This window comes from Perna viridis, chromosome 9 (genome assembly GCF_037379345.1).
Source record: "Perna viridis isolate PV_CMFRI_1.1 ecotype Kerala chromosome 9, ASM3737934v1, whole genome shotgun sequence".
Lineage (NCBI taxonomy): Eukaryota > Metazoa > Mollusca > Bivalvia > Mytilida > Mytilidae > Perna > Perna viridis.
Window position 1 is genome coordinate 4051240 of NC_142453.1, and position 24927 is coordinate 4076166.

At 34.3% G+C, this 24927-nt stretch overlaps 1 protein-coding gene across 1 annotated transcript; it reads right to left on the reverse strand.

Moving 5' to 3' along the window:
• Positions 1 to 239: 239 nt before the first annotated feature.
• On the reverse strand, positions 240 to 23797 carry LOC148606175 (retinol dehydrogenase 12-like). Its single transcript, XM_088546284.1, has 4 exons — positions 23455 to 23797; positions 8587 to 8829; positions 4448 to 4753; positions 240 to 1841 (listed from the first exon to the last, which is right to left on the reverse strand). Exons 1-4 carry the CDS (start codon positions 23651 to 23653, stop codon positions 1498 to 1500), a joined length of 1092 nt encoding a protein of 363 aa, XP_088402410.1. The 5' UTR covers positions 23654 to 23797; the 3' UTR covers positions 240 to 1497.
• Between the last annotated feature and the right edge of the window lie 1130 nt (positions 23798 to 24927).

Genomic DNA, 24927 nt, shown 5'->3' on the forward strand with positions numbered 1-24927 from the left:
TATCTGCTTTGTACTGTTATCAAGAAATTTGCAATCACACTTGTAGTTTTTGTATTAAATGCTTCAATTATTTTGCAATATCAAAACATTTAAATATTCCACTAAATCTGACTGTTTTTTTTTTGTTTTGTTTTGTTTTGTTGTTTTTATGACCCTGCTTTCTCAATTTTGCCTTTTTTATTTTTCTTTCAGAAGTCGACCATCTAATATGCAAAGTTTGTTTACCACAAGCATAATCATATATGTTAATTCTTTAATTTAATATCACATATCAAACTTTATTAAATGTTAAAAAATAAAATACATTCGATAACAAAGAAAATCTTTATAAAAAGCCAAGCACCAAAAACTAGTTCATTTGCTCATTACACTCAAAACTTTTAACATCACTTACACATTTCATATAATTTTGGCACATTTGTCGGGAAGGTTGCATAGAAAATCTTGGGTAAAGGCACACATATCATGGAAATATACATTGCATAAATACTACTGCTATAGAGTCACATTCACTGTCAAACCATTTTTTTTTAAATAGGTACCAGTTTTTATGGTGGTAAAGTATTCTTCAAGCAACAGTTGCCTCCCTTGTTCAATGTTGATGGTGACTACAGTTCCACTTATAATCATGCAGATGGGGGTTAGTATATACTTTGAAAAATCTTATAATTTTATCGTATATATGATTTGAGAACCAAATAAACCTCATGAAGAAGGTTTGGAAAGTTAAGGGAAAATGTTCGGTTATATAATGATCTATTCAGAAACATTCTTTTGTTTCGATACAAAAGTTTTGAAATTATTGTGAATTTCTAAGCTTTTTAGTTGTAAAGAAAGTTGGCAAAAGTATTTCGACTAACCGCCATTTTCTTTTTTCTTTTTTTTTCTTCTTTCCTCGTTTTTCTAATGTAAATTGTTATTACTCAAAATTACTTAAGAATATCATACACATGAATATACTTCTTCATTTTGTAATTTCATAACAAAGTAGAATATTTTTTGCTTATTTTTTCCTAGTTTAACATACGGAACTGTATAGGGTATGCAAGTCTCGTTACGCTTTCTGGGTCCTCGTCTGCCATTCAAATACATAGAGATTCGTCATTAATATAGCATTGTGTTCAATATCAAAAGCAAAATATTTTTTTTTGTGTAAAAATATAAAAATGAAAAATATCTAATTCTAAAGGATGAAAATGTTAAAAAAGCATAAAATAGAAGATTTTGCATTGTGATGCAGCGTTTCGATTTCCCGAAGTAAACAACAAAATGCAGATCGGTCCTCGGATTTCAATACGTTCTGCACTGAGAATTCCGGAAGGGAAACTGAAACTAGAACGAGACTTACAAACCCTATTTGGAGTTGTGCTCTGTCCGATTTTCAAAAAGTCTGACGTAAAATTAAATCCCGGAATTCAGAAAAAAAAGGCGGGAAAATAAAAAAAAATATGATAATAAAAAGTGGTACCCATAGTTACATATTGTATGGAAATATGTCTACTGGCTTTTTGTGTGTGCTGTTTCACTTTCATCTTGTTTATTTTCTTCTTGTGCAGTGTCGAAGATTTCATATTTGTGTTCTTTTTCCAGTCCACAAAGTTCTAAACTCAGATCCCAGAGTTTCTGGCACGTTTCTTTATCTCGCATGCTATCAAGAATTGGGCATGCTTCACATTCTGCAAACAATCTTCCAGAAAACTTTTTCAAACCATTAGCGACTGCGCAGAAGACAATTGTCTGACATCCGTCTTCAGGGGATTTGAAAAGCACACGAGATGCTGTTCTCAATAAACGACCGAATATACCTGGCCAGTTCCTCATTAGGTCAGTACATACAGCACCTTAAAGAAAAAAAGATTTTTCATAACGGATATTCACAAAGCGTATGTAGTAAGTTCATTTGGTAGAATTTTCCAAAATGTTATAAAATCTAGGGTGATTGTGATGTTCAGACCGAAACAACATGGTAAGAGACAGTACATCTTTCGTGTTCATTCATTATAAGAGAGTTTGCTTATAAAAAGGATACATTTCTTCTACCAGTGAATTGTATGTCCGTACTTCAACTCGTTCATTATTGGAGAGTTTGCCAATTTTATTGTTATATTTCATCAGCCAGTGCATTCTGTATTCACACCTCAACTCATTCATATGTAAAAAGTTTGCCAAAGTTATGTTTGCATTTCATTCGTCTGTTCTAGGTAGTTTTTTTTTGGAACCATGCAAATTTTTTTATTGGTATTTTGTTTTTTCAAAGTGGTATTATTATGCCGAAAACCATATAGCGGAAAACTACAAAACTCTAGTTTAGTTTAGATGAAAACTTGTATTCTGGTTACAAAATGTTCTCGATAGGAGATGATAGGCCAGCATATACCGTCTTCCCCCTGGAGAAGTCTAAGTTAAACTAGTACCTCAGCACTGTTGCATTTTACTGGATTCATTTTTGAAAGGGGTCATTTAACCTTTAAACTTTTAAAATATACACAAAACTGAAACTGAGTGAAACGAGGTATCCTAGACATTTATCTTAAATTTTACATTTTTAGATCTGAAAGTGTATATAAGAAAATGACTATATTGTTATGGGATAGGGGTTTGGCTTTAAGTTTCTTTAGGCTTCTAGGTTTTAAGACACCAGAAGTGAAATGGAACTCTAGATCAGGCTATGCCAGATATGGCTGACTTTTTAAGGTGTTCACCAACTATGCCATCACGTATTAATAGACTGATAGATAGACCCACCATTACACTCTGAACAGTTGCTCAGTAAATATGTATCTGAGGAACCACAATCACAGACACAGGATCCACCCAACAATGGTGGGAGATATTCTATACGAGAATAGAATCTATATAAATTTACTAAAAAAATGTCGTAGAGCCGTCCTTCTATAAATCTTGATGAAAATTTCATCAACAGAGAGATCAAATAAACAAACTTTTATGCATCAATTCGGGTGAAAGATTTGATAAAATGACTTTGAATAGGCCTGCAGCAGCGCTAAGCTTGTCGTCAAAGGCGACTAAATAGTGTTCAGAAACCTAGCCGGGGGCTAAGCGCTCTGTCCACAGAGCAACTGGGATGCGAGACGGGATATATAATCATAAGCTAAACTTGGGCAACCGGTCGTCTTACATGGGTTAAGAAAATAACGGGTGCTGATCGGCCAAGACGTTGGTTTGGCTGAAATGTAGATGGGAAACCTCGAAAGGCACTGGATGGTGGCTCTTATCGTGTGTTTGTTTTAAGATATTTTCGATAAAAGACACATTTTGCGGAGATATACGGAGTTAACCAAAAATACACGATGCAACAACATTTCGCGGGCTATAACTACATTGGGCGTTTGTAAATACAACTGTATAAAACAGGTCATTATAGCGTTGTTGTCGAAATAACAATTGCTTCGTTTTAAAAAAAATGAATAAAATTTAATACTCAGTTAGCCTCCTGCCGGACCGGGTTTCAAAAGAATTGACCCATAGCAGCGCTAAGCTTGTCATGAAAGGCCACTAAATAAGGGTCAGAACCCTTCTTGGGGGCTAGGGCACTCTGCTCATAGAGTTACTGGGTTGTGTGCCCCAAGTTGTGGAATGGGGTAACCCTGGCATGTTACATGCGGTTCGTCAGGCCAAAATACGGAAAACCTGACCGCAATCTATAGTGGTGCAACGTGTTGATGCCACGTTCCTCGCACGTTAAAGAACAATTTTGTGGTATTATATAGGACTAAGAACCATAGGGCTCCACCACAGAAGCTAAATTGCCTGGCCCTACCCATCCCTCCCTATTTCTAGTGGCAATCAAAATTTGTCGACACAATTATCCTTGTGTCCCATATCATTTTTCATTTCATCATCATTTCATGTTCATTTTATCATCCATTTCATGTTCATCGTCTGAATATAGCTGAAATATTACTGCTCGGACGTTAAACCCCAACAATCAATCAATCAACGTCCGAGGTGGGTAGGATCGGGCGATTTAGACTCCTGTGGTGGAGCCCTATGGTTCCTACTCTGGGAGAATACCACAGTAGGGGTCTTTATAACGTGCGAGGAACGTGGCATCTTTCCCAACACGGTGCACCAGTATGGTTTGCGGTCGGGTTTTCCGTATTATAGCCTGACAACGCCAGCATGTCACACGCCAGGGGTACCCCATTCCTCCACCTGCGGTACACTTCCCAGTAGCTCTGTGGGCAGAGCGCCTTAGCCCCCGATTAAGTTTCTGAGCACCATTTAGTCGCCTTTTACGACAAGCTTAGCGCTGCTGCGTGTCTATTCCTTTGGTACCCGGACCTGCACGGGGCAAATCGCTAGTATGGATGTTGAATTTTTCAATCAACTAGAATATGTAATTTCCATCAAGACAGGAAAAGCATCATAACCAGAAACTTTCATTTTATATAACGGTATGAAAGCACGTTATTGAATGGCCTACCTGGGTGAACAGCGTAAGACACAACAGTGTCTGCAGACCATCGTCTGTGGGATTCCGCAGTAAACATAATCTGGGCGAGCTTGCTTCTTGCATAGGCTTCATAAATGTTGTAGTTGCGAAGGGGCAGGTCATCAAAATCCAGCTTGCCTTTTTTATGTGCATCTGATGAAACGTTAATTATTCTACTTGGAGCACATTTCATTAATCTTTCTTTCAGCAGATATGTTAGGTAAAAGTGACCCAAATAATTAACCCCGAATGATCTTTCATACCCATCGTCAGTCGTCGCTTTTGGACCCATATATGCTGAAATAAATTAAAACTAGTATTTGAGGATCTTTTGAATAATCTACCATGATTTCGTAAATCGATATGTTGCGTCTACCTCTTCATTGTAGACAGTTGATTCCATTTCTTATGTTAAAACGATGATTGTTTTCTAATAAAATGGTTGCAGGGCTCAGCTCGATATAAAAAGTCGAACCCTTAATAGTTCAGACAACAAAATCAAAGCGTGATACAGCTCTGTATATCTGTTGTGATTAAAGGTTGGACACGGTATAAGCTTTTGATCAGAATGGAAGTGGTCAATTGATTGATTGTTGGGGTTTAAGGCCCGAGCAGCAATATTTCAGCTATATTCAGGCGATGAACATGAAAGGGATGATAAAATGAACATGGAATGATGATGATTGATTGATTGTTGGGGTTTAACGCCCAAGCAGCAATGTTTCAGCTATATTCTGGCGATGATGATGAAATGAAAAATGGGATGGGACACAAGGATAATGGGGTCGAGAAATTTTGATAGCCACTGGAAATAGGGAGAGGTGGGTAGGGTCGGGCAATTTAGCCTCCTGTGGTGGAGCCCTATGGTTCCTACTCCGGGAGAATACCACAGTAGGGTTCTTTAACGTGCGAGGAACGTAGCATCTTTCCCAACACGGTGCACCACTATGGTTTGCGGTCAGGTTTTTCGTATTATAGCCTGACAACCCCAGCATGTAACACGCCAGGGCTACCCAATTCCACCACCTGGGGTTGATTAACTGATTGATTGATTTTTGGGATTTAACGTCCGAGCAGCAATATTGCAGCTATATGCAGATGATGAACATGAAATGGATGATAAAATGAACATGAAATGATGATGAAATGAAAAAAAGGGATGGAACACTAGGATAATAGGATCGATAAATTTTGATTGCCACTAGATAAAGGGAGGGATGGGTAAGGTCGGGCATTTTAGCCTCCTGTGGCGGATCGCAAAGGTTCCTACTCCTATCGAATACCACAACAGGGTTCTTCAACGTGCAAGGAACGTGGCATCTTTCTCAACACGGTGCACCACTATGGTTTGCGGTCAGGTTTTCCGTATTATAGCCTGACAACCCCAGCATGTAACACGAGCGACTAGCCCCCGGCTAGGTTTCTGAACACTATTTAGTCGCCTTTTACGACAGGTTTAGCGCTGCTGTAGGCCTATTCTTTTGACACCCGGATCTGCACGGTTCATCAAAAGAATGAAATCCAGGGACAAAGACCAGACATGGAAAACAGACATACACAACAAAGAACAAAGAGTAACTAAAATCATACATACAAAGTAACAAAAGCAAATGAGCAACTCGGACTCCACTAAAAACTGGGAGGATGGACCAGGTGCACCGGTAGGGTAAGCGACCTCTGCTTTTCTAGAAACACCCGCCGAGTTGCTAATAAAAAGTCAAGTTCGGGGTAGACGAAAGGGGAAAGGAAAACTATGACATGTTGAACAAATACGTTTTCATGGCGCGGATGGATTCACCGTTACGATCCACGAACAAACATTCTTTTGATTACCGCTATAACCACGGTTTACTCTTAATAGTATTTTGTTGACATATATTTTGAACTCACCAACTGGTAGAATAAAAAGGGATATTATACAAAAAGATTTTCAGGAAGGTGGTCTTAAAATGATTAATATTACTTGCTTTATGACAGCATTAAAAGTCAAAATGGATAAGGAAGTTTTTAAATCTGGAAGTAAGTGGGCTAGCATACTTTTATTTTCAAAACTAGATGAAGTATTAATGAAATGTGGAAATTGACATGCTATGTCTATTAATTGTACAGACAAATTTTGGAATGATGTTGTAGAAAAAGAAAAGAGTTACATTTAGAAGATTTTTATACTAGCCCAATATGGTGGAATAATGAAGTGACTGTGAGGAAAAAACCTGTCTTTTTATAAAAAATGAATATGTTTTCTTTATGACATCTTGAAGGAAAATAGAAATTATATATATTAATATAGTTTAATATACATAATGACATTATGGAATATAATAACATTGTGTCTGCTTTAAATAATGCAAGAAGAACATTTAAATCTGATGATATTGTTGTATTATATCCTTTTGTTCCATCTTTTTGTACACTAATTTATAAGAGTACAAAGGGAACTCAAGATATGTATTCGATTCTTGTTTAAAATGATTTTACTCCAAATAACCAAAAGAATGAGAATTTGACGAAACTTGGTGTATACATTAGGCTCAATGGTCCAAACAAAATCACGAAAAGAAATCGCGTGCGTCTCGGCCGCCATTTTCAAAATGGCCGCCAACGCGGTCGAAAATTCAATTTTGTCAGATTTTGATGAAAATTGATATCTAGGTTCTTTGAGTCATCCCGATTTATAATCTGCACAGCAATTGGCAATTAGAACTACGTGTCGGACACCATATTCAAAATGACCGCCACTGCGCGCGAAAATTCAAAGTTGTCCGATTTTAATGAAAATTGAATTCTACGTTCTTTTAGTCGTCCCGATTAAGAATCTGCGGTTCAATCTGCAATTTGAGCTACGTATTGGCTGCCATTTTCAAAATGGCCGCCACTGCGGTCGAGAATTTTAATTCTTCCGATTTTGATGAAAATGATTATCGAGGTTCTTTAAGTCGTCCCGATTAAGAATCTGTGGCTCAATCGGCAATTTGAGCTACGTATCGACCGGCATTTTCAAAATGGCCGCCACGCTGCCTCGATTAATAATAAGCAGTTCAATTGAAGATATGTTTCTCAACAGACAGATCAGAAAACGGGAGGCGACTTCTACACGTTTCATGGAAACGTAAATTTTAATTATTATAATTATTATTATTATTATTATTATTATTATTATTATTCTGCACGTAAAGATATCCTGACGATTTCTCAGAGACCGTTTATTCGATTTATACCAAACTTGCCTAAAAAAAAGCATGCTCAGGGGGTGTGGAAGCCACTTCCGGAATTTCAAAACGGCTGCCGATTTCAAATTGGCCGCCAAAACAAAACCCGGAAAAATGGAAAAATGGGAAAAAATCTTTAAATTAGTGGAACTCATTAGAAGTATGACTTCTGAAATAACTCAGAACGCTGTTCTAGACTTGCTGACATCATAGGCGTAAAAAAAATTTCCTAGAAGGCCTAGAATTTCATCATTGCTCGATTTCAATGAAAATTGATATCTAGGGTAACATGACATTCTACATTCAATGGTAGCTTCAGATTTTATGTTAAAGCCGACATTTTTTTTTCAAAATGGCCGCCAAAAATCGGCAAAATTTAAACTTTGTTGGATTTCCATGAAAAGTGATCTCTAAATTCAATGGCGGCTTCAGAATTTGACTAAATCCGACCATTTGCCAGTTTTGGCGACTTTTGTGTTTTGCTTGCAAACACAGTATTACTTTCTATTATTATTATTAATTAATTAATTTAAAGTGCACACATGTATGTATATTGTTACCGAGTTCTACCATGATGGTTGTTATATATTGCAATATTGTAAGCCGATACATTATTTTCTTTTTTAATGTATTATGAAATAGTGCAGATGAAATCAGCTAGAATGTATTCGTTTGTATATCATAATAGAAATATTGTACATTTCTGTTACAATGTCTGCATATAACATGTAACCATGTGCTGATTATCTTAAAATAATGAAAATTATAAAAAAAATTTAATCATGCAAAAAAAAAATATTTGGGGAAAATATGTTTCATAAAATAAGACTTTAACACAAGTTGCTTCGTAAATTACCTTCAGAAAGTGAATTTTATTGTCTTCAGAAATAGTTATGATGGGCTAAAATTTAGTATCCTTACCTGCATTGTTAATCAAAACGTGCAATGTTGGTTCCTTTTGCAAAAAGTCCTGTACAAACTCTCTAATGGAACGTTTATTTGCGAGATTAAGACGAGAACAGTAAACGAATGGGTTCCCTGTTTTGATTTTAATGCTGCGTGCAATTGCCTCTCCCTTTATATCATTCCGACATGCTAATATAAGTCGTGCCTTTCTTCTAGCAAGCTCAAATGCTGTTGCTTTTCCTATTCCAGTGTTTGCACCTGAAGTAAGAATTATGACAGACAGTTAGTTATTTTTGCAAATAAATAAGAATACATAGCTTTTCGTTTGTTTGTTTGTTTGTTTGTTTGTTTGTTTATTGTCTGAAATCATTCTTTATTTTCGGTTCATTCAACCTTTGAAAATATTTTGCATATAAGGTATTAAAAGGTAGAGAATTTGGTTTGCATTCCTTGAATTTGTATAATCAATTTCTTATTAAATAGATTAGTTATAAAAACAAAATTAATTAAACTTAACCTTTAGCTATGATTTCAAAGTTACAGTAAAATATGTTTTTTTTTAATTGAACAAACTACTAGTATCTCAACTACAAGAAGACACGTTTCTAATTTTATGAAGACAGTTAATTTTAATGATCATGTTTATAGTATGAAATTCAGAACAAGTGCAGCAAAAATGTAAAAAGTCTTTTTACATATTTTGCTGAACAAATAGTATATATTATGCTGAAAGCGTTGCCAATGTTGGTAAAAGGACATGCTGAACCTTAAAAGCAATTACAACTTCACAAATAAGTAGTTAATGTATGTAATGAAATTGATTATACCTTATAAATACTGAGAAAAGTTAAGTGTATCTATTCATGTATATTGAAGAAATACAGATACAATATATAACAATCGTAAATTCCGGTATGCTACAAAGTAAAAGAGCAGCTCGGGTTCCACTGATAACTGGGAGCATGGACTAGGTGCACCGCTAGGTAAGTGTCCTTTGCTTTTCTAGAAACACCAGCTGAGTTGCTCATAAAACGTAAAGTCCGAGGTAGACAAAAAGGAAAAGGAAAACTATGACACACTTGAGCAGATCAGTTCTCATGGTGCACCGTAATGATTCGCGAGATCATGATGACGGTCATAAAACTTCTTTAAGGACACATCATGAAAAAAATAGTCAAATCCAGCACTGAAAATTTCAAATATGGGATATTTTTTTCTCAATAACTGACACCTCTAATATATTAGTGTACCTGTCCCAAATTAAGGGTAAGTATATAACTAATCTCAAACAGAAACAGAATTATATTTAGTAGGAATTGTGGACTATTATTTTTATAGAATGCAGTCAACCCCTCCTATATACAGTCAACTGGATTTTTAAAAAATTATAAGACGTGCATGTAGACATCATATGTAGACGTGCATGAAAGAAGATACTAATTATCTTGTGTCCCTAAAGAAAGAAAAATCCAAATTAAGGAATTTATGTATTATAATTTCATATTTGCTACTACCATACTGCTCAATACATGTTTAGATTTTGATGAAATAGCAATGAATGTAACTTTCATGAATGAAGTATCAGTCTCGGTAGTAGGAAGACTATCCAAACAATAATTTAATATGATATGAGTCATTTTAGTTACCAGTAAAGTGGAGCTTGTTCAAGAGTAATCAAGGAAACCAAGATTCTAGTGGAAATCAGAAAAATGGGACAAAGGCGAGACATGGAAGATTTTACTGTTAATCATTGATATCTACCAGTAATCAAGGATTTTTTTTTATTATCAACACAATAGTTGTATTTCGTATGTTGGCGTTCCTTGAATATTTTTTTTCAAAATGTTGCCATTCCTTGAAGACACCATATTTTCAGTGGTTGTGTTTTTCTTTTTTCAGCATGTCATCTAGCAATATTTTCTATCTGTTCATCAGCTATACTAAACATTGTACATGTCAAAATAAGCTAAACTCCCAGAAGGTTTGGATAACATCTGTCGTTACTAACAATGAACAATAAATGGAACAATTATATATTCATCAAGGATATTCTACAGACTTTATAATAGTTCTTACAATTGCTTCGACTTCTGCCATATTCATTTATGGTCGATAATGTTTGTATTTTTACAGGAATAAAATTACATTGTTGGCGATTTTAATTACGTTTCTAACTTTTCTTCAAAATGGACTTAGAGAGTTTACTCGGTAAAAATTTCCGAGTCTATTAGATCACCCCGATTACCTGTTTCTCTCGATAATTTCAGAACGCTTTGTTTCGCACCTGTGAGTCTTTCTCGCAAAAAATCATCATTGATATATTCTGTGCTAAAATACATTTTGCTATTGGTTTGTAAGATAACTTTATTAATTTGTTTGACAATTTTCATCCCGATGGAGTTGTTATCTCTTTGGCATATTCATCATATCCATTTTCCTTATGTTTATATGACTCAGTAATTTGTTTTTTGTTAATTTATTAAACTCTTAAAATTGAACAGAAAGAACAATTTAAAAAGCTTTTGTTATTAACAAGTATTCAAAGCTAATTTTTGTAACTTTAATCAATCACAGTAACTTTTAATCTATGGAGTGCAAAAAAGAAAAGACAGGGATGCATCAGTAAAGATATTAAATAATCTTGTAGTTTGTGCGGTTATCCTGGAATTATAGTATTATAAATGTATTATGTATATTTATGTAAAATGAATGTATAAGAGCATGTTGACTCAATGTGCTAATAATTGTCGTATGATAGGAGACGGATTTACACAATTCGGCTTGTTTCGGAATCCTTGTGGATTGATGTATTTATTTGAAATTAAATATGTTTCAACTAACATTTATTTCAAAGTGAGCAAATTTTGTCATTGACCTCGATAATCATAAAATTCTAGAATTTGACTGTATTACAAATACGATGTCAGTAACCTAACGATTGTTGTTTTAATTTTTTTTCGAATAGATTATTTTCTTGAGGATATGTCAGTGTGGTAATGCCCTATCAATGTTTATTCGTTTCTTCTAATCAACTAACGATGGGCTCTACTTTTATATTATCTTCAGGTGGAATATTTTCATTTTATTTTCCATTGAAAAAATGGCTCAAATTACACGGTTAATTGAAAAGATGACGTTAAAACATGTCGAATGTTAGAACAATCTGACTATGCGAGTTCCACGATATCTTAATCATGATTAACATCTGTATATGAAAAAAAAACAACATTGCGATCTAAAGATATATTCAGGTTGCGTTTCATTAAAGAAATCCTGATAAGAGACAGAAATCGGTTATGAATATTTATACAACCTTGCGTAAATGGCACGGCGATCTTAAATATTTATCTGATTGTTGGTTTTTAATTAATCTCTAAGCGAAATGCCAAAGCGAGGTTAATAATCTCTAAAATTTACACAGGAACGAGACACAGATGTAAAGTTGTATTGTTAATGTCTATATTCTCATTATTATCAGTATATTGTCTGTTGACCTTACTATTTTATCTACAATATGAACGCTTTCTTGTTATTTCATATGCAAAACAAGAAACAGTTATTTATTTTGGAGTGCACTTTAATAATTATATCTATTTTAACCGGTCTGTTACATACATATAGTTTTACGTTAAAAATCTTTGGTTTTTGGATAATAATGTTTGATATTTGCTCCATCATCCAAATATTCACCATGCTGTGCGTTTTAGTAAACAGACGAACTTAAATCTGAATGGGTCTTGTATGTCTCGTTCTTTTTTTTTTATCCGGACTTTCTAACCGAATTTGTATTTAGTTTCCTACATCCGGGTGCATCAATATGATGTATAGTTTTCAGAATTTTATATTTTGTGTATGTTATAATTAGTGAAGAAATCATTGTCAAGTGTTCGTCCTTGTAATTATACATAAGTGGTTTTAGTTAGTATAGGGTTCTATTCTCTCGCTTCCAATGATTTTGAATGGGAGTTATATGGATCACTTGACGAGACTTCCAAGCCATATGTGTAATATTACACATATAAAATCGCAATATATTTCGTTAACGCCTTAAAGCATGGGTTTATCATATGGTTTTAAATCAGAATGATAAATAAGTGCATAATAGCCACATTTAAAATGTAAAAGGGAACTAAATACAAATGAAATTAAACCCATTCAAAATACTGAAAGTGAGGTAAAAACAGTTGATTACACTGGACTCTATGTGACAGGACAGCATTCCTTTGTTGTAGCAGGTAGCCAGTTCATGGTAAATAGAATGTCACCAAGCGGTGTAGAAATAGATCTTTAATGTCGACGGTATATATTTTTTTTTTTTTTTTGGGGGGGGGGGCTTAAATCATGCTCTCCCGTAATACTCAAAACAAGTCATTTACGAAACTGTTTATCGTGGAATTACAAAACTCAATAGTTATGCAATACTTTATTAACTATAGATATAGTCAGCGTGTTCTGAAGGATACGTAATAAAACAACAACAATGTCAATATAAACTTATTTTTAGATATTTCAAGGACGCGAAGGGACTAAAACAAGTTTAGAACTTCGATTAAAATGAAACCAGAAGAACAAAGAATGGACAACATGGGAACGAGAGGGCACATGCAAGAAAGGAAAGAAACACCCGTTAAAGTTTTACATCCTATAATATACAAAAAAGAAATCGTCTTATTGATATTAAGATCAGTGCTCCCCGCCAATCACGTTAAGTATCTGTAGCTATCGAAAGAGGGTCATTTCATCATTGAACTTGCTAGGTACAAAAGAATATAAACATATGTATCTATAATTCTGATACTAGTGTCATTTCGACATCATTTCCTCTATCTTTATGCGTTAGGTTTTTTTATATTGGAATAAATGTTTATGACAAACACGGTATCTCCGAAAAGAATCAACAAATATAAAAGAAAATTTAGATTTAAACGTCAAGCCTTATAAGAACGTATGGAGAAATAATTTTTGATTGATTTTACTATTATGCAGTTAAGATACTTGTCGACGAAATAAATTTGCATTATTATTTTAAACTTTCATAGTGACGGGTATAATGACTTCATTACGAACTAACATCAATGGAAGCCTTCACTTTTACCACTTTTGGGAATATCTAAATTCCAGCAATGCAACAGTGCTATTGAATCTTTGAGTTCCTATACATGCAATAATTAGGCAAGTTGTGATCCACCTAATTTTCCATTACTTCAATTAATCAATGACTATATGGAAACTCGGTCTAGAAACATTCTCAAAACAAATAATATAACAAAGAATGCTTGGTGAATACAGCTTACTTATGATTGATTATATAAAGAAATAAAAGGGAATAATAAATAAGTAAAATGTAGCCACATTCAAAAGGAAAAAATAGAACTAAATACAAATTAAAAAAAAACCAACAAAATGTGTTTTTAGAGAAGAAATGGGGTTCAAATTTGGTCCGACGTTTAGCTCTATGCGAGAGGAGAAAACCACAGTGTCTGTTTTGTTTGTTTGTTTGGGCTTAACGCCCGAGCAGCAATATTTCAGCTATATTCAGACGATGAACATGAAGTGGATGATAAAATGAACATGAAATGATGATGAAATAAAAAATGGGCCGGTACACAAGGACAATGGGGTCGAGCAATTTTGATTGCCACTGGAAATAGGGAGAGGTGGGTAGGGTCTGGCGGAGCCCTATGGTTCCCACTCCGGGAGAATACCACAGTAGGGTTCTTTAACGTGCGAGGAACGTGGCGTCTTTCCCAACATGATGCACCACTATGGTTTGTGGTCAAGTTTTTCGTATTATAGCCTGACAACCCCAGCATGTAACACGCCAGTGGTACCCCATTCCACCACCTGGGGCACACAACCCAGTTGCTCTGTGGGCAGAGCGCCCTAGCCCCCGGCTAGTGTTCTGGGTACTATTTAGTCGCCTTTTACGACAAGCTTAGCGCTGCTGCAGGCCTATATTAATATGTGAATTTTTGCCTGTGTAGCCGGGCGAGAATCATAAACTGTTTTGAAAGTACAGGTGGAGGGCGAATTTTACAGCACATCGGAGAAATGTTATTAGTTTTTTTTCATCATCGTTTTGGATCTACAATGTGGAGTGAATGGGACTGTATAAATGTGTAGTGAATATAAATTCTGCCACTGTGTTTGATGAATTACTGTTACCATCGTTCCTGCCTGATTCTTATATAAGCTTGACTAATGTTGTAAACACTTCAAATAACCATGAAAAAGTCTTAACCCCCATTTGACCTCCATACACATTTTCAAATAATTTAGAGTAGTGAAATAATGGATAGAGGAATTCTTCAAACATCTCTGTTCAGAAAGAAAAGCCAGCCTTGGCCATGGAAGTGAACCCTGAAGGGTGTTAATTATGTTGGACAACAGTTATATTTACTTACCACATCTATCCACTCCGCTTGTTAAGCCAATTAAGATATAATACATCTTAAAACTGAATAGGACGATCTATTGTGAGATATAATTCCAGTATTTTGTGTGTGTGTGTGTGTGTGTTTGTGTGTTGGCACTTAGCATGGAATTAAATATCTAATCATATTACTGCTATGGTTTTCCGCCTTCGGTCTATCCCTCTTTCTAGAAGAAGCATTTTTATCTATTGAATCTTACGTCTCTATGTCTGTCTGTTCTTCACAAAGTTCTTGTTCTCAATTCAACGACAGCGATGTTTTTCAATTAAGTGAACAGATATAATTTATATTTATTTTTTCTCCCTAACGTCAGCATGCAAGCGTTTCAAAATTTTTGGCTGAATCAATCCAGAGTTCCTATTAGACTCATATCCTGGCCTGGTCAAATGTATTTTATTGTTATACCCTATTTATAGTGGTGGGGGTGTCTGTCCTTCCTTCCGTTACACAGATGAGGTACCATCTCTTATCCGTGTTTCCATCATCACTATTTGAAATTGAATAAAGCTTTCACAGAATCATTATAACATGCTTCTATTGTGCACATATTTACATATCAAGTTGAAGGTTTTACGTAGCAAAACATGGATTATCTATGTGGGGTCACGGGGGTACCAATCTCCTATCCGTTGCTCTTGCTACATTGCTGAATGGAATTTCATGAAACTTTCGCAGAATCTTAAATACATATTTCCATTGTGTACCTCCTATTTAAGATCCTGATTCAAATAGACCTGGAGTTTAAAAGTTGCATGGTACCGATTTGGAAGTGAACATTGTTCATAGTTTTCTTACTTTGTTAATGTTTGGCTGTGATCTAGCAAACTTATCATTAATTAGATTTTCCTCTGTCATCTCTTAGGTAAACCTTAACTTCTTTAAAAAGGACACTGGTACAATTAATATGCTTATCTCAATTCATACTTCCTTTAATCGAGTCGTGATCATGTATCGGATCGGGTCATTACCGTGCTTTTATATACGTTAAATCAAATCTCTTCGTTTTGAGTTTTATTACAATGGTTGTTGCAGGCGGAACTAAGCCTTCGGGATAACCGAAAAACTCGGTCATGTATGTACTTTACCGGCTACTATAAACTGCTTCCCATATGGGTCTGGAATAATTTACAAATTCTACAGGTCTTGGAGGGGCGCCAACTGAAGAGTCCCCACGATAAGGAAATAGCATAGAAAAATCTCTCCGTCCATAATCGTTAAAATCAAATTTATAAGCAACTTCCTTTTAAGTGACTTTGATAAAATATTGCCTATACTTCGACTCGTCATGTGGTCCATATGCTTACATGTAAATTGAGAGCTGTAAAATTGTGGTTTTCTTCTTTTTGGGAATCATCATGATATAAAGATATATTGTTTAAGTAGCCATCTCTAACCAATCCACCATATCTGGTTAAAGTGACATTTCCTCTATAACTTGTATGAAAAATAAATGTTTATTGCTCTAAACATAAGATCAAGCAGTATTTAAAGGACAAGTAATTTATGTTTTGAAAAATACACCCGTGCCTATGTATTTTTCTACAGTAATTCATATTTGTATTAATTATTTTTTTTTTGGTTTGTTTTTGTTTTGTTTTGTTTTGTTTGTTTGTTTGTTTTATTTTTGACAAATTTGACTTGTTTGGAAACAGGCTTTTGTGTATATAATTCCTGTCTCCATTTGTATTGCAAGAGGGATTCCGGGAAGATTAATTAGTTATTGTAAACTAACTGTGTTACCCTCTCAAAATAATGTATATTATTACATGTATTATCATTATTATTTAAGACTTGTTAGCAGAATAATATCGATGGAATTAGTGCGTTTCTATATATCATTGGGCGTCAGAATTATCGCCTCTTTTCTTGCATCCTGTGATAAAAATCTAAGTACGTGCAATAAAAAACCAAAAATCCTGCTTGTAAAATTCTTAACAAGATAGCTGGTCAGTAGATTAACATGTTTTATTGGCCATTAGAGTGTAATTAATGTTTACCCTGATGCACTAACCATGTGTCTTTATAAATCAAAGGTTGTTTATGTCTGGTGAAATATACATCCCAATGTCTGGTGAAATGTCCATATCGTTAAGTATATCATTTAATTATACTCATCGACTGGACCGATACATCTGTTTATCGATCGTGAATGACATCAAAGATATATGTATCGGTTTCGATTTATATTCAGTTATCACAATAATCTAAATACTTATAAAGTCTGCCCGTGGCTGTAAAAATCTGACTTGGCCTTAAAGAAATTTAAAAACATTATGATATGTTTTAACAATCTATACTGTAACTACAAAAACTATCTTTTTGTAACATTATATGAGAATTTCATCAACTATATAGACGGTTAATCTTCTCACTAAGCAGAAATAAGAGGTTTGCTCTTCCGTTTTATTTATACTAGTTGATAAGGGTTTGGTTTTTTTGTTGTTGTTTTTTTTTTTGTTTTGTTTTATCATTTGTTTCATCCTGAAAATCCCAGGATACAGAAAATACAATAAAATTGGACGAGAGCAGCATGATACGTCCGCGGCAAGATGAACTTGAGGGAAGTATAAACATAGTATTGTTTGTGACACACTTAAACATAGGAACATACAGTTCATTATAAACAAAACAACTCATTCATGAAACACTTCGTACCTCATTACCAGAAAAGCAGTATAAGATAGGAGGGAATTTATAAGCATACTTTTTAAGTGTAAGTATTTGTAAGAATCAGGACAAATGGGAACAATCAGAAACATGCATGTCAAAACCCCACCGATCCCATAATGTAAATTACTCAATGACACTTTCTCTATATGAAAAGACCATTATTTTGTATCTACATCACTGGCTTTGCTTAGAAATTTTTTAACAGAATGTTAGAAAAATTAGGTTTTGACAGAGTTATCTGCCCTTGAAATGTTCATTTTCAGTGCATTTCAGTGCAATTATTATGGTCTAGCATAATATGGAAAATCTTGTCTGTTTTCCTTGAATCTGATGGTGCAAATAGTCAAATTACACTATCAAAATAATGGGCTTTGTTCATACCATGTTTCACCTACTGCCTGATTCTTACAGAGACTAATACTTAAAGCTCATTTTCTTGACCTACACTAAGAAATCGATGATAAAGGAAAACTATTGATCAAACTTTACGACAAACGTGATGACTTTTCATTCAGAATTGTCATTTTTCCTTTCATCTGTGGCAACATCCCTTCGGCTCCTGCGTATGGAGTGTTCATATCACAACTCATACGTTATGCCAGAGCTTGCCGAAACTACGCAGACTTTTTGTATCTTTTTGAGCTAGAGCTCTAACAAATAGGCTTCTGGAACAGGGTTATGTTACTACAAGATTGAAGTCATCACTACAGAAGTTTTATGGTCATCATCATGAACTCGTGGATCGTTATGGTGTATCCATCAGCACCAAGAAAACTGATTTATTCAACGGGTCATAGTTTTCCTTTCCTCGTTTGTCTACCCCACACTTGACTTTTTAAGAGCAACTCGGCAGGTGTTTCTAGAAAAGCAGAGGACGCTTGCCCTACCGGTGCACCTGGTCCATGCTCCAAGTTTTTAGTGGAGTCCGAGCTCATTTACTTTTGTTACTTGGTTTGTATGATTTAAGTTACTTTACGTTCTTTGTTGTGTATGTCTGTTTTCCATGTCTGGTCTTTGTCCCTGGATTACATTCTTTTGATTACAGCTATAACCTTGGTTCCCTTGATTACTCTTTCATAGAAATCCAATAAAAAATCAAAATTGAAATTGTTTGAAAAATGCAGGCAGGTATTTTCATGAATAACCGAATAAAATAAAATGCAAAATCGGAACCAAAAGCCAAAAAAATATATATTTAGAGTGTTGCCCCACTTTGCCTCCCCCTCCCTGTGATCGAGGAAGTCAGATTTATTGATTGCAGGTTTAATGCATCATATAATTTAAGGTTTATGAGTTATTCATATTGGCCTCAAAGAAGTTGAACTTCCACTGACAGTGCCTCGCCAAGTACAAACATGCATCCATTCACTGGAAGTAAAATGACCGAAACTATAAAATGTGCAAATCGTCAGACATAATCAACAAAGTATTTATGTAGTGGTATAAGATACACCAATTACAACCCAAACCCAAAGGAAACAAACAAAACTAAAAAAAAATCAATCATTTGAAAAAAAGACATACACGTGGCGGGTGTGCTATTTCATAGGTTGTAGGTCGCACATATATTGATACGACATGTCATACATGGATAATTAAACATGTATTATGTTCATATATAAAAAAAATAATTATATATCAATTTTAAATACTTTTTTGATACTTACATAGCTTATCTTTTGGTTAAAAAATAGGGGGATGTGGGTGGATACTTAAATAGCTTATCCTTTGCTTAAAATAATGGGGGATGTGGGTGGATACATTATGATTGAGACATAAGCGAAGAAGTAAGAGGAGAATAAACAAAAGAATATTAACTCTAACCATGTTGATTTGTTTGGAAAAAAATAGATTTCGATATCTTGCAAACATATGCAAACTATGTGCAAAAATTAGTTGCATCTTGGTGCTGATGCTGCTTGCTTTATATAGAAGTCAAATGTAGGTGATCATGGGTGAGGTGGTGGAAGAGTGAGTTGGCATGCGCGGAAAAATGTGTATGTTGCCTGAAAATAATATCTTTTTGGCGATTTTTTTTGGTCATCTTTTACCGGATGTGAGGCTCGCCTGAAATTAGACAGTGCCCAAAGTGCATTTTTCAAAAACTTATTCCCACAATGGTTATTTAAGCAAAATAGGATTCATTGCAGACGTAAGTGAAATACCAGGGGTCCACAGAAGGGTCAGTCATAAGACTAAACGAGGATATTTGCAATTTTTTGACTTCAAATTCGCCTGAAACCAGAAGTGGTACAAGGGATTGACATTGCGGGAGTGGTGAGGGACATCATTATGTGTTAAACTCTATATAAGATAGTCTCATTTTAAAGCACATTTACCCTGCTTGGTTCCCAAATGGTAAGGGTTAAAATAATTTTCACTTTTACCTTTTCATTCCACCATTTTGTAAAAAAGGGAACATCAAACAATGTTAATCGAAATCCGTCGGTCCCAAAAATGTTTTCAGTGTTCTGATACTTCAGTGAAGCTACCTTTCTATCTAGAATCGATGTTGACATAAAAGTTTACAGTTATATATAAATAAACATTTGTACAATTGTTGAGGTAAAGTGAGTTAATCGAATAGTTTGTATTTCGGTGGTATTAAACATATCTCATCACGGATAACTCTGATAAACTTGCAATTCCTAGTTTTTTAATATGTTTTATGCCTGTTGTATTGTTTTATTTCAGTAGAAGTTAATTTCAATGAAGCTTTTAAAACAAAACAATTGACACAGGTTTAACATACAGTCTCTGCGGAATGTACAAATCTGTCATTATTCAGTTTGCATAAACAAATCATGAACTTTTTTTAATGAAATACGTACATTTAAAAACGTGGAAAATAACACTTAAGTTTGAAAAAAAAAGTATTCCACACCTCATTTTCTTTTGTTCAACTTTCTCCTTACATTTCAATGATAACGTAAATAAACAACGAATCACATTTTTTATTTTTCAAGGTCTCGCGTTTCTTGTTTTGAATTTTTTTTTTACAAATATATTCATCTATTCTTGTAATTGAATAGATGGTCTTATTGAAGAAAATATCATGGCACAACAAAGCAAGAATATTATTGTGAAATATAATTTTTATTTAAAGACTACGTATTGGCGAATGTTTGGTCACGGCTGATGAATATTTGAAGAAATTTTGTGGGGCTGCCAACAAATACTTGTACGCTGCAGCCCCAAAACAAACCAAAAGTTTTGAAATGTCAATCAATTATTCGGCACAAAATTTTCAATCTTCGGTTCAAAGTTCAATATTTAGTACAACAAAGTTCAATATTCAGCACAATAAAAATCAATATGCATCTTAGCAAAGTTCAATGTTGAACACAACAAAATTCAATCCATGCACAAATTGCAAAATTCAAATACTTGACCCCGGGAACAGAGGTCAAATTAAATTTAAATGTAGCGCACCGCCAAATAGTCGCGGTTTGTGAAATACTCGTTCACAAATTGCGACTACCACCACAATCGTGGGGGAGCAACATTTTAAAAAAGCCGTGTCAAACATTTTCGTATTTACGGGCAAATATATTTTCCTTTTAAAACCAATTTTGCTATTGTACTTTGCAACGTGTTTAAAAACAACTCATTTCCAGTATTTAACGCGCACCCTCCCGTTAACGTTTGTTCTGGGGAAAAAATGGTTGAAATGAAGGAAAATCACTAACGTGAGACCGTGTGCGTCCGCCTTTGGCCAGTCACCACGCGGCATCGCATAATATAATTCCTGTACCTACCCCTGAGGAATATGATGGCAGACTTTTCTTGATTGTTCAACTTAAATTTTCGAGCCATTCCTACGATTTTAAGACTTAATATGGGAAATGCTTAGAACGTAGGAAAAAAACTGACTGATTTACTGACAAATCATTTTAAATTTAAATATGCATGGGTAAAACAATGTATAACAAGGGGGAGACAACAGACAACATAAAGGAAATTAAAAGTAAACACATATTACGAACAACTCGAACAAATCAAGCTTAACAATTCATTTATATTATAAATAATTTGAGTGCAGTCAAACTGACGCTAGATTGACTAGAAATCAAAGTTTCCATTTACAATAACAAGGTGTCATCAACAATTGGTTATGTTTTGTAAAGTAATACATGTAGATCAATGTCCATACCACACTGTGAATATTGGTCAAAATAAAGAATAACACAAAAACGGAATCCAAGCCGTAAGTCAACTTATAGCCTATGTGAAAAATTGCATTGTTTTGAAATGACAAATACTAGAAACCTGATATATGTTTGAATATTAAAACTTTGAAATCATCAAACTGAATAGCTGTCAGTCTTAAAGATTAATTCATGTACAATTTCAGTGAAAAAGTTGAAAGAAAAATAATAGTATTTTACGACTTCTAACTGTAATTTTCTTGATTAGGGGATCGAGGATAAGTTGTTTGTCCCAAATTAGAACGAATTTACGACCTTGAGTTTTCTCTTCTTCGTCGCTAACACATGTTAAATCGTAAAGTATATAGTTGACCTTACATCACGGGAGCAAAGGTGGCAGGGAAAAACTTTGAGAAATCTTTCTAAAGATAAAAACTGGACCTTTATAACTCCCCCAGCGTGTCAATAAACATTTGACTCAATGTTTAGTTGATCCACTGGTCATCAAAATCTCCTAATTTCTTCATATTTGGTAATCCAATCGTTAATACCTAATTTTGGCTTCGGTGCTCCGTGTATTAGTAAGGTTTGTTGCAATCTAATTAAGGGGGTACCTTGCATCTTCTCTAAAATTTATTTGGCTCCTTTAAATTTCCTGAAATCTTTTTCAGTGTTTTACTTTGACAAAAGAAGCAAAATATATAAATTTCAATAAATTTTAACATGTTTCATGGGACACATAGCAATTTGTTATCACTAAGAAGCTTTGAGTTTGATAAAATAAAAACTTAATATAAAATGTTTTACTGATTTTTACAGTAATCTCCGTTAGGTGTTGTGTACCCCTTAATTAGATTGGACTTGTTGCCGTCAAAATTAGAGTCGAATCATTAAATTAAATTTAGTATCACTATAATTCGAATATGGTCGCTAAGATTCGATATGTACGGTAATAACATGGGTCTAAAATTGAACAAAATGTAGGCGGACTTCTGGGAATAGGGTCTGTATGGTTCATTTCCCCACTGTATTGCCCTTTTTCCGGAATACCATCGATAAAACACCATCATATATCAATGGCCGGTTATTTTGTTCACTTTATCAATTGATCCCCATGAAAATAAATGAGGCAACAAAAAAAAAAAAAAACAAACAAACAAACAACCAAACAAACACAACAAAAAAAAAAAAAAAAAAAAACACAGTAACGTGAATTCATATTACCTAAAAGCTGTTCATATCAATTTAAGGATTTACGGGTTAAAACAATAAAATAGGAGGATTTCAAATAGATCTTATGATTAAGCATACTTTGACTTACTGTATCGAACTTTTTTCTACCGGTTACTTATTCGCGTGTATCAGTATGTCAATTCAATTTCGCTGATATATATATTCTCGACTTTTACATCCTGTCTAACATGTATTCAATAATGAAGGGACATAATATATTTATTTTCGGAATCGGGAATATGTTCTACCCCGTTATAGTATATTCTGTTGAATGTTCCCGTGACAAAAAGTCTCTTCAAATGCTAGTGAAAATACCATGTCCTAAATCAAGCGCTAAACTACAAAATACCATACAAATTTACTAGTCTATTGCGTGAAGCCAGATTGATTGCACTTACCTGTTATTATAACGGTTTTTCCATCTAAATCATTTTTACTGGCACACTTTACTGTCCATCGAATATATCTCCGGATAAAAAATAGTACCAATAGAATGATAGAAATAATGACTGGAACAAAAAACGTTGGCGACCGGAACACATCTTTTACGTTCCTGCCAATTTGCCGCCAGTTTGTACCGTTCCCGCCAGACTTCATTTCTCAGTAAGGGTAGATTGCGAAACTTCTCTGTAATTTTGATAAAGCTCCTATATATACTCAGTTAGTTACAGGTTACATTTTTTTACTATCCTTATCTTTTCAGATGTAACCAACCGACCCCTGTTCATTGTATAGGGAATTATTGTTGGCATTCGGAAAGTTGCTGGTTAGTATAACAGTTTGATATATGTTAATCTCTTTAGTTTTTATTTACATATAATTGTATCTTGATACTTGTAAAGCACATGATAGGAGTATTTCATAGTAATAAACAGATCGTCAATCCCTTTTAGTATCATATTAGAATTTGAGATGATCGTTAATATTTATATATAGGCTTGATAACTTCGTCGAATTAAAACTATCATTATTCCACCTTGTCATCGCATAAAAAGAGTTCGTCGAGGCTATGCTTAAGGGGGTTTCTATTTCAAGAAGCTAAACGAAACGGTTTCGTTTCTGGAAGTAGTACTTACCTATATGAAATATTTAAAACCCGAAACGAACATTAGTGACGAGTGAGATGAGATATTTGGGGTAGAATTTGTGGAAAATCAAGATTTCATACAAAGAATGATTTTCGCAATTTTTAGGTAAATAATGTTTCTATAAATTTACCCTAGGAAAAATATTTAGATAAAAAGACATTTTAAAACAGGAGTGAAGATAATATACTCGGGAACAAGGAAGTCAGCATTTGAATGCCAGTGCTGTAAGGAGCGAGACGTAGATTTATACATGGGAAAATGGCTTAGTAACTTGAAAACAAAACAAAACAAAACAAAAGAAAAAACTATTTAACTTCAGAAATAATTGCATTCTTTGAATACAAATCTGCCACATGTACACAATTGGTTTAATGGCTCTCCGTACTCAAAATACTTAAGCTATCAAATACATGAAACAGATAGTGTACAAAGCAGAAACAATCGGGACGGATTTAAAAATTTGTCATATAGATTCTCGCTAGTGTTGGGGGTGACATGCCCGTGTGTGTATATATGAAACTGTATTTCAAGGGTATTCTAAAGAGGTAATTTGTTTTGGAAATCCCTGGCTGTTAGATCCTTGTTGATTTCTCTATAATGAACACATATTAACAGTTAAAGGGGAATTTCCAGAACATGTAATGACTTGGACTTATCTTAATTCATAAAAAAAACTCACGAGTTTATGAAAGTCTTTTGTCCCTTTTCCACATTCTGATCAAGAGAGTTGAAAAAAAAACTTGCTTGTTTTGATATAAATTCATCATGGAATCGAAATCAAAC